This window comes from Rhinoraja longicauda, chromosome 19 (genome assembly GCF_053455715.1).
Source record: "Rhinoraja longicauda isolate Sanriku21f chromosome 19, sRhiLon1.1, whole genome shotgun sequence".
Classification (NCBI taxonomy): Eukaryota; Metazoa; Chordata; class Chondrichthyes; order Rajiformes; family Arhynchobatidae; genus Rhinoraja; species Rhinoraja longicauda.
The window spans coordinates 27,400,285-27,410,982 of NC_135971.1; the positions used below are offsets into that span (position 1 = coordinate 27,400,285).

The following is a 10,698-nucleotide window of genomic DNA, read 5'->3' on the forward strand; positions in this document are numbered from 1 at the left end:
AGTCAGAGGGTATTTTGAAAGTGGAGATGAGAGTGTGGAGCATCTTGTGTCTGTTGTGTGGAGCCGTTTGAGGTCAGGGTGTGTGTGTGGGGGTCAGGGGGTGTGTGCGTGGGGGTGAGGGGTGTGTGTGTGGGGTGTGGGGGTGGGTGGGGGTGAGGGAGTGTGTGTGTGGGGGTCAGGGGGGGTGTGTGGGTGTGGGTGTGCGTGTGTTGAGGGGGTGTGTGGGGGTGTGTGTGTGCTGGGTGTGTGGGTGTGTGTGTGTGGGTGTGTGGGGTGTGTGTGTGTGTGGGTGTGTGTGTGTGGTGTGTGTGTGTGTGTGGGTGTGTGTGTGTGTGTGTGGGTGTGTGTGTGTGTGTGGGTGTGTGTGTGTGGGTGTGCGTGCGTTGAGGGGGTGTGTGGACTAACGCTGTTGCTTCTGTGTGTGTGGCAGGGAGGGGAGGCGGAGGCCGCTGGGCAGGTGGGAGCGGGTGAGCGGGGGGTATCTGCGGAGGAGGAGATGATGGTGGAGGAGCTGGGCACAGCCCACCCCGGCTACCACTATGACTACGACGTCTACAGGGACTATTACGAGCAGCCCCCCGCCGAGGTGGGGCCGGGACAGGCCGTGCAGACCGAGGTCCACACCGACCGAGTAAGTGGAGTGGACGCCCCTCCATGTTCACCCACCCTGTCCCAGAGTCTGTCTCTGTCCGTCACCCCCCACTGTCCCCACCCCTGTGTCCTGGTGTCTGTACCTGTCCGTCACCTCACCCCACCCCCACCCACACTGTCCCCCCCCCCCCCTGTGTCCCAGAGTCTGTCTCTGTCTGTCACCCCCCACTGTCCCCACCCCCCACTGTCCCCAGCCCCCACTGTCCCCACCCCCCACTGTCCCCACCCCCCACTGTCCCCACCCCCCACTGTCCCCACCCCCCACTGTCCCCACCCCCCACTGTCCCCACCCCTGTGTCCTGGTGTCTGTACCTGTCCGTCACCTCCACCCCACCCCCACCCACACTGTCCCCCCCCCCCCCCCTGTGTCCCAGAGTCTGTCTCTGTCCCCACCCCCCACTGTCCCCACCCCTGTGTCCTGGTGTCTGTACCTATCCCCTGTCCGTCACCTCTCCCCACCCCCCCATTGTCCCCACCCCTGTGTCCTGGTACCTGTCCCCTGTCCCGTCACCTCCCCTCTCCCTTCCCCTCTCCCCACCCCTGTCCCCCGGACTCTGTTGTCTGTGACTGTCCCCTCTCCTCTCCCCACCCCCCCACTGTCCCCACCCCTGTGTCCTGGTGTCTGTCCCTGTCCGTCACCTCTCCCCACCCCCCCCCCCCCATTGTCCCCACCCCTGTGTCCTGGTGTCTGTCCCTGTCCGTCACCTCTCCCCACCCCCCCCCCTACTGTCCCCACCCCTGTGTCCTGGTACCTGTCCCCTGTCCCGTCACCTCCCCTCTCCCTTCCCCTCTCCCCACCCCTGTCCCCCGGACTCTGTTATCTGTGACTGTCCCCTCTCCTCTCCCCACCCCCCCCCCCCCCTACTGTCCCCACCCCTATGTCCCAGAGTCTGTCCCTGTCCGTCACCTCTCCCCACCCCCACCCACAGTCGTCCCCCCCCTGTGTCCTGGTGTCTGTACCTCTCCCCTGTCCCGTCACCTCCCCTCTCCCTTCCCCTCTCCCCACCCCTGTCCCCCGGACTCTGTTGTCTGTGACTGTCCCCTCTCCTCTCCCCACCCCCCCACTGACCCCCCCCCCCCCTGTGTCCTGGTGTCTGTACCCCTCCCCACCCCCCCAGTCCCCACCCCTGTGTCCTGGTGTCTGTCCCTGTCCGTCACCTCTCCCCACCCACCCCCCCACTGTCCCCACCCCTGTGTCCTGGTGTCTGTACCTCTCCCCTGTCCCGTCACCTCCCCTCTCCCTTCCCCTCTCCCCACCCCTGTCCCCCGGACTCTGTTGTCTGTGACTGTCCCCTCTCCTCTCCCCACCCCCCCACTGACCCCCCCCCCCCTGTGTCCTGGTGTCTGTACCCCTCCCCACCCCCCCAGTCCCCACCCCTGTGTCCTGGTGTCTGTCCCTGTCCGTCACCTCTCCCCACCCACCCCCCCACTGTCCCCACCCCTGTGTCCTGGTGTCTGTCCCTGTCCGTCACCTCTCCCCACCCACCCCCCCACTGTCCCCACCCCTGTGTCCTGGTCTCTGGTCTCTGTACTGTACCGCTGTCCTGTCCCTGTCTGGTGGGCCCCTTGTCTCCCCCCCCCCCCCCCGGGGAACACTTGCCTGTAATGAGACTGTCTCTGTACGAACATTGATAACAGTAATGAACACACAATTTTCTCACTCTCCCCCTCTCCCTCGCTCTCTTCCTCTCTCTCTCTCTCTCTCTCTTCCCCTCCCTCTCTCTACCCCTCCCTCTCCCTCTCTCCTCTCTCTCTCTCTCTCTTCCCCTCTCTCTCTTCCCCTCTCTCTCTCTCTCCCCCTCTCCCCCTCTCCCTCTCCCTCTCCCTCTCCCTCTCCCTCTCCCTCTCCCTCTCCCTCTCCTTCTCCCTCTCCCTCTCCCTCTCCCTCTCCCTCTCCTTCTCCCTCTCCCTCTCCCTCCCCCTCCCCCTCTCCCTCTCTCTCTCTCCTCCCCTCTCTCTCTCTCTCTTCCCCTGTCACACACTTAAACACTGCATATTCACTAATAACCTTGCACACCCATTTGCTCGGACATAAATGCCCACAAGCTCAAACCAATGTGGCCACACACTCTCACACTCATTCCCAATTCATACACTCTCACGCACACTCATACTATTAGACACACACGCACTCTCAGACACACGCACACATACTCTCAGCACACATGCAAACACACATGCACACACATACAAACACGCAAGCACGCACACACATGTGCACACACACACTCAGAAGCATTTGCTCACCATCACACACAAAAAAAAACTTTTCTCACACCCACCCACTCACTCACCCACCCACTTACCCACCCACTCAACCACCCAATCCCACCCACTAACCCACCCACTCACCTACCCACCCACCCACCCACCCACCCATGCACCCACCCACCCACTCAACCACCCAATCCCACCCACTCACCCACCCACTCACCTACCTACCCACTCACCCACCCACTCACTCACTCACCCACTTACCCACCCACCCACCCACCCACCCATGCACCCACCCACCCACTCAACCACCCAATCCCACCCACTCACCCACCCACTCACCTACCTACCCACTCACCCACCCACTCACTCACTCACCCACTTACCCACCCACTCACCCACCCACCCACCCACTCACTCACTCACTCACTCACTCACTCACTCACTCACTCACTCACTCACTCACTCACTCACTCACTCACTCACTCACTCACTCACTCACTCACTCACTCACTCACTCACTCATTCTTGCCTCTAATTACGATGATAGGGTGGGGGGGGATGTGATGGTCTGGATAGACACAGTGGGTCAGGCAGCGTCCATTGAGTGAATGAGGAGCGGTCTTGTGTCTGTTGTATGTCGTGGAGTTGAGGTCAGGGTGCTTGGAGCCAGCCAGGTTTGGCTGGATGATCATGGCAACATATGCCTTCTAACGTTGTTGCTTCTCCCCCCCGTGTGTGTGTGTGTGGCAGGGAGGGGAGGCGGAGGCCGCTGGGCAGGTGGGAGCGGGTGAGCGGGGGGGTATCTGCGGAGGAGGAGATGATGGTGGGAGGAGCTGGGCACAGCCCACCCCGGCTACCATTATGACTACGACGTCTACAGGGACTATTACGAGCAGCCCCCCGCCGAGGTGGGGCCGGGGACAGGCCGTGCAGACCGAGGTCCACACCGACCGAGTAAGTGGAGTGGACGCCCCTCCATGTTCACCCACCCTGTCCCGGAGTCTGTCCCTGTCCGTCACCCTCCACTGTCCCCACCCCTGTGTCCCAGAGTCTGTCCCTGTCCGTCACCTCCACCCCCCCCCCCCACTGTCCCCACCCCCTGTGTCCTGGTGTCTGTACCTGTCCCATCCCTCTCTGTGTCTGTGTCCGTGTCCGTGTCCCTGTCTGTGTCTGTGTGTGTCTGTGTGTGTGTGTGTGTGTGTGTGTGTCTGTGTCTGTGTGTGTGTCTGTGTGTGTGTGTGTGTCTGTGTGTCTGTGTCTTGTGTCTGTGTCTGTGTCTGTGTGTGTCTGTGTCCGTGTGTGTCTGTGTGTCTGTGTCTGTGTGTCTGTGTGTCTGTGTCTGTGTGTCTGTGTGTGTGTCTGTGTGTGTGTGTCTGTGTCCGTGTGTGTGTCTGTGTCCGTGTGTGTCTGTGTGTCTGTGTCTGTGTCTGTGTGTGTCTGTGTGTCTGTGTGTGTGTGTGTGTGTCTGTGTGTGTGTGTCTGTGTCTGTGTCCCTGTCTGTGTCTGTGTCCTCCTTCAGTTTGCGATTGCGCTACTTTCCCACCCCCTTGTTTACAATCTGTTTGACATCATCACCGCCTGTGTGATGTCATGTGCGCAGTGATGTCATAATACGTGGTGATGTCATAATACGTGGTGATGTCATAGTACGTGGTGATGTCATCATCTGTGCTGATAGATCACCATGTGTGATGATGTCATCGACTGGTGTGATGTCATTGCCTGTGGTGATGTCATCTGCGGTGATGTCATCGCTTGTGATGATGTCATCATCTGTGGTGATGCCATCATGTGCAGTGGTCATCATTTGCGATGATGTCATCATCTGTGGTGATGTCATCATCGGTGGTGATGTCATTGTCATTGCCTTGATGCCAAAGCGGCCCTGGTGATGTAATCAATGGCTGTGGTGATGTAATCACTGGCTGTGGTGATGTAATCACTGGGTGTGATGATGTCGCCGTGTGTGGTGATGTCATTATCTGCTCCAGCACTGCTGTCATTGAAGTGATGTCATCACTTGTTGCAGTGGCATCATCACTTGTTGCAATGACATCAGCGCTCACTGCCACTCAATGACATCACAGGCTGTGACAATGATGCAAGCACTCACTTCAATGACATCATCACGCATGGCAATGATGTCATCACACGGTGCCATTACATGATTGCTCGTGGCAGGTTGACATCATTGCCTGTCACATGTACGGTTTGCTGCTACATACATGTTGCTGTCATGTAGTTGGTTCTGCTCAACACGCTACACGCATGGCCCCTGGATGTGGTCCCCACCACCCATGTCACCCTGCACCTCCTCCACGCGGTCAGGCACGCTGCACCACCATTGGTCAGCGATGCCAACCTGAGGTGCCATGGTGCATGGGCACACCACAGAGTGGGGTACAACACATCAGGCACTGCATCCAGCACGGAGCCTCTGCCCAGAGAAACAGTGCTGCACCCCTGCTGGCACCTTGGTCCACACTGGCAGAGACAGGCACGGAGCCTCTCAGAGAGACAGTGCTCCAGTCCTGCTGGCACCTTGGCCCATGGTGCCATAGGCATGCACCGTGCTTCCATGCCAAGCACTCCACATCCTTCAAGCTGACAGTCTCTACAGTAATGGAGGGGCCAGAGGGGCAGGGGTGAGTAGTGGGAGCAAAGCCAGGCATTCTCCATGTGCTGGCAGCCTCAAGGTCAGCAGAGGGGCAGTGCCAGTGTCCATCAGTGCAGTGTCCATCAGTGCAGTGTCCATCAGTGCCAGTGTCCATCAGTGCAGTGCCCCATCAGTGCAGTGTCCATCAGTGCCAGTGTCCATCAGTGCAGTGCCCATCAGTGCCAGTGTCCATCAGTGCCAGTGCCCATCAGTACAGTGTCCATCAGTGCCAGTGTCCATCAGTGCCAGTGCCCATCAGTGCAGTGTCCATCAGTGCCAGTGCCCATCAGTGCCAGTGGTTGCCAGTGTCTATCAGTGCCAGTGCCCATCAGTCCAGTGCCCATCAGTGCCAGTGCCCATCAGTGCCAGTGTCCATCAGTGCAGTGCCCATCCAGTGCAGTGTCCATCAGTGCCAGTGTCCATCAGTGCCAGTGCCTATCAGTGCAGTGTCCATCAGTGCCAGTGCCCATCAGTGCAGTGCCCATCAGAGAGAGAGAGAGAGAGAGAGAGAGAGAGAGAGAGAGAGAGAGCGAGAGAGAGAGAGAGAGAGAGAGAGAGAGAGAGAGAGAGAGAGAGAGAGAGAGAGAGAGAGAGAGAGAGAGAGGAGAGAGAGAGAGAGAGAGAGAGACTCCAATTGGCACACGCGTGTTTGTATTGAACAGGGCTGTGACACGGAGCCAGGTGGGACGTGTGAGGTGCTGTTCGGGCAGCCCCGGCCACGGTAAGTTGGTGACCCACTACCCCTGGCACTGCCAACGGGCTCACGAGTCTTGTTGCATCCCCTTACAGGTGGCATTGGCTGGTTTGAAGGGCGACAAGGGAGAACCTGCAGTGGTGGAGCCAGTGAGTAACCAACGACCCTCCACCCCTCCACCCCTACTTGCCTCCAACCCTCAACCCCCTCCACCCCCTCTATCCCTCTATCCCTCCACCCCTCCATCCCTCCACCCCTCCACCCCACCATCCCCCCACCCTCCATCCCTCACCCCCTCCATCCCTCCATCCAATCCTCTGCTCCAACCTCCAGCCTGCCTCTCCCCCTCCCTGCCCTCTCCCCCCACCACTCTCCCCCTCCCTGCCCCCCACCCTCTCCCCCACCCCTCTAGAACACCCCTCTAGAACACCCCTCCCCCCCTTCCCCACCCTCTCCCCCACACCCTCCCTCCACCCCTCTCCCCACCCCCGCCCCTCCCCCACCCCTCTCCCCCACCCCTCCCTCCCACCCCTCTCCCCATCCCCGCCCCTCCCCCACCCCTCTCCCCCACCCCTCCCCCACCCCTCTCCCCATCCCGCCCCTCCCCCACCCCTCTCCCCCACCCCTCCCTCCCACCCCTCTCCCCACCCCCGCCCCTCCCCCACCCCTCTCCCCCACCCCTCCCCCACCCCTCTCCCCACCCCTCCCCTCCCACCCCTCCCCCCCCGCCCCTCCCCTCTCTGACCCTCTGTGTGTGTCTGTACCACAGGGCATGCTGGTGGAGGGACCGCCCGGCTCGGAAGGCGTGGCGGTGAGTACTGCTGGCACCGTGATAGACACGTGCTCCTCACGCACACGCGTGTGTGTCTGAGACCCCCGGGGGCAAAGTCGTGGTCACACTGCGTGGGTGTGGGAAGGGAGGCGAGGGGAGGGGAGTGGAGGGGACGGGTGTGATCACATGGGGTGGTGGCCTGCACACAGAACACAGGCCGGGGCAAATGAGGGAGGAGAGAGGGAGAGGGGAGAGAGGAGGGGAAGGGGGGGGAGAGGAGGGGAAGGGGGGGAGAGGAGGGGAAGGGGGGAGAGGAGGGGAAGGGGGGGGAGAGGAGGGGAAGGGGGGGGAGAGGAGGGGAAGGGGGGAGAGGAGGGGAAGGGGGGAGAGGAGGGGAAGGGGGGGGAGAGGAGGGGAAGGGGGGAGAGGAGGGGAAGGGGGGAGAGAGGAGGGGAGGGGGGAGAGAGGAGGGGTGGGTCAGTGGGCACAGGTCAGTGGGGGGTCAGTGGGGGGTCAGTGGGCACTGGTCAGTGGGGGCTCAGTGGGGGGTCAGTGGGGGGTCAGTGGGCACTGGTCAGTGGGGGGTCAGTGGGGGGTCAGTGGGGGGGTCAGTGAGGGGTCAGTGGGGGGTCAGTGGGGGCGGTCAGTGGGGGGGCTTAGTGGGGGGTCAGTGGGGGGTCAGTGGGGGGGGTCAGTGGGGGGTCAGTGGGCACGGGTCAGTGGGGGGTCAGTGGGCACTGGTCAGTGGGGGGTCAGTGGGCACTGGTCAGTGGGGGGTCAGTGGGGGGGTCAGTGGGGGGTCAGTGGGCACAAGTCAGTGGGGGGGTCAGTGGGCAGGGGTCAGTGGGGGGGGTCAGTGGGGGGTCAGTGGGCACGGAATCAGTGGGGGTCAGTGGGGGGTCAGTGTGGGGGTCAGTGTGGGGGTCAGTGGGGGGGCGGGGGCACTGTCAATGGGAGCTGGTCAATGGGCACTGGGTTGGGCGGCCGTTGGTTTAACTCTGCCTTCATCCGTCCACAGGGACCATCAGGACCTGCAGGGCCGCAGGGCCATCCTGGACCCACCGGAGACCCCGGAGAGAGGGTGAGGCAACACGGGGCGTGCAGAGGGTCACAACCGGGGCCAGCACGGGGCGGGCAGGGGGTCACAACCGGGGCAGCACGGGGCGGGCAGGGGGTCACAACCGGGGCCAGCACGGGGCGGGCAGGGGGTCACAACTGGGGCCAGCACGGGGCGTGCGGAGGGGTTGCAACCGGGGCCAGCACGGGGCGGGCAGAGGGTTACAAACGGGGCCAGCACGGGGCGGGCAGAGGGTGGCAGGATGGGGGCCAGGGGGGGGTGTGTCGGTATCTGAGGGATGGAGGGATGGAGGGGGAGGGGGATGGAGGGACGGAAGGGGAGATGGAGGCTGTAAGGGGGGTCAAAGGTGTTGAGGGACCCAGGGTGTCAAACAGAGGGCTGTCAGAGGGATGAAGGAGTCACAGTGGAGGAGGCACGGGAGGATGTAGGGTGTTGGGAGGGATGGAGGGATGAACAGACGGATGAAGGGAGGGAGGAATGGAGAAATGGAGGGATGGAGGAATGAAGGGATGTTGGAATGGAGGAATGTAGGAATGGAGGGATGGAGGAATGTAGGAATGAAGGGATATATAGATGTAGGAATGGAGGGATGTTGGAATCGAGGAATGAAGGGATGGAGGGATGGAGGAATGTAGGAAAGGAGGGATGGAGGAATGAAGGGATGAAGGGATGTTGGAATGGAGGAATGTAGGAATGGAGGGATGGAGAAATGTTGGAATGAAGGGATATAGGAATGGAGGGATGTTGGAATGGAGGAATGGAGGGATGTTGGAATGGAGGGATGGAGGGATGTTGAAATGGAGGGATGGAGGGATGTTGGAATGGAGGGATGGAGGGATGTTGGAATGGAGGGATGTTGGAATGGAGGGATGTTGGAATGGAGGGATGTTGGAATGAAGGAATGGAGGAATGGAGGGATGGAGGAATGTTGGAATGGAGGGATGTTGGAATGGAGGGATGTTGGAATGGAGGGATGTTGGAATGGATGGATGTTGGAATGGAGGAATGAAGGGATGGAGGGATGAAGGGATGTTGGAATGGAGGAATGAAGGGATGGAGGAATGGAGGAATGAAGGGATGGAGGAATGAATGGATGTTGGAATGGAGGAATGGAGGGATGGAGGGATGGAGGGATGGAGGGATGGAGGGATGTTGGAATGGAGGGATGTTGGAATGGAGGGATGTTGGAATGGAGGAATGGAGGGATGTTGGAATGGAGGGATGTTGGAATGGAGGAATGAAGGGATGGAGGGATGAAGGGATGTTGGAATGGAGGGATGGAGGAATGAAGGGATGAAGGGATGGAGGGATGGAAGGATGTGTGGAGTTGGGAGGGATGGATGAATGAACAGAAGGATGAACAGAGGGATGGAGTGATGGGGGATGGAGGTTGAGACGGATCCTGTGTTTAAACCCGTGCCCCAGGCTGTGTATCCGTGTTTACACCCCGCCTCTTACACGGGTCCTGTGTTTATGGCATGACCCTTGTGCTGATCCCGTGCCTTGGGGCTGGCACTGCCCCACGCGTGTTTGCCGCTGCGGTTGCATGTTCATGCCGTGCCCCGCGCCGTGTCCCATGTTCTAGCCGTTGCCCAGCGTGTTGGGTGCTACATCTTGTGTTGTGTCAGGTGTGTCAGTGGGTAGAGCTGCTGCCTCACAGCGCCGGAGACCCGGGTTCCATCCCAACTCCGAGGCGCTGTCTGTGCGGAGTTTGTACGTTCTCCCCCGTGACCTGCGTGGGTTTTCTCCGGGTGCTCCGGTTTCCTCCCACACTCCAAAGACGTGCAGGTTTGCAGATCAATTGGCTTCGGTACAAATATAAATGGTCCCCAGTGTGTGTGGTGTGTGTGTGTGTGTGTGTGTGTGTGTGTGTGTGTGTGTGTGTGTGTGTGTGTGTGTGTGTGTGTGTGTGTGGGTGTAGGATAGTGTTAGTGTGCGGGGATCGCTGGTCGGCACGGACTCGACGGGCTGAATGGCCAGTTTCCGTGCTGTATCTCTAAACTAAAACTAACAATAGAAGGTGCTGGTCCATGTGTGTTCGATGCTGTTGCGCCCGGTGTTGAAGCCGTGACCGCCACGGGGCCACTGCGTGTTTGTCCAGGCGCTGTGTCCCGTGTTCTTGCCGTGTCCGGGCGTGTTGTTGCCGTTTCACCCTCTGACGCTGTTCCCCCCTCGTGTTGCCAGGGTCGTAACGGGCGCTCCGGTCTGCCCGGAGCCAACGGAATGCCGGGACCACCTGGAACATCCCTCATGCTGCCGGTGAGTGGCGCCACAACGCATGGCACACGCATGGCACACGCATGGCACAGCATGGTGGGACACGGGTGGAACACGGCTCTCTCTCTCTCTTGGATAATTTCAGATTCATTTCATAAGTTCCAGGAGCAGAATTAGGCCATTCGGCCCATCAAGTCGACTCCGCCATTCAATCACGGCTGGTCTATCTCTGCCTCCTAGCCCCATTCTCCTGCCTTCTCCCCATAACCCCTGACACCCGCACTAAGCAAGAATCTATCTACAGTATCTCTGCCTCAAAAATATCAACTGACTTGTGGCCTCCACAGCCTTCTATGGCAAAGAATTCCACAGATTCACCACCCTCTGACTGAAGAAATTCGCCTGATCATTCT

General features: G+C 60.4%; 1 protein-coding gene across 1 annotated transcript in view; it reads left to right on the forward strand.

Annotated features, from left to right (window-relative positions):
* The first annotated feature begins 484 nt into the window (after positions 1-484).
* The window catches only part of LOC144602915 (uncharacterized), an 11,918-nt gene continuing 1,704 nt past the window's right edge, over positions 485-10,698 (forward strand). The window contains exons 1-6 of the mRNA XM_078416036.1: positions 485-631; positions 3,619-3,822; positions 6,314-6,367; positions 6,988-7,029; positions 8,009-8,071; positions 10,253-10,327. Coding sequence (XP_078272162.1) covers positions 497-631; positions 3,619-3,822; positions 6,314-6,367; positions 6,988-7,029; positions 8,009-8,071; positions 10,253-10,327 — 573 coding nt within the window. The 5' untranslated portion in view covers positions 485-496. The remainder of the gene's footprint in view (positions 632-3,618; positions 3,823-6,313; positions 6,368-6,987; positions 7,030-8,008; positions 8,072-10,252; positions 10,328-10,698) is intronic.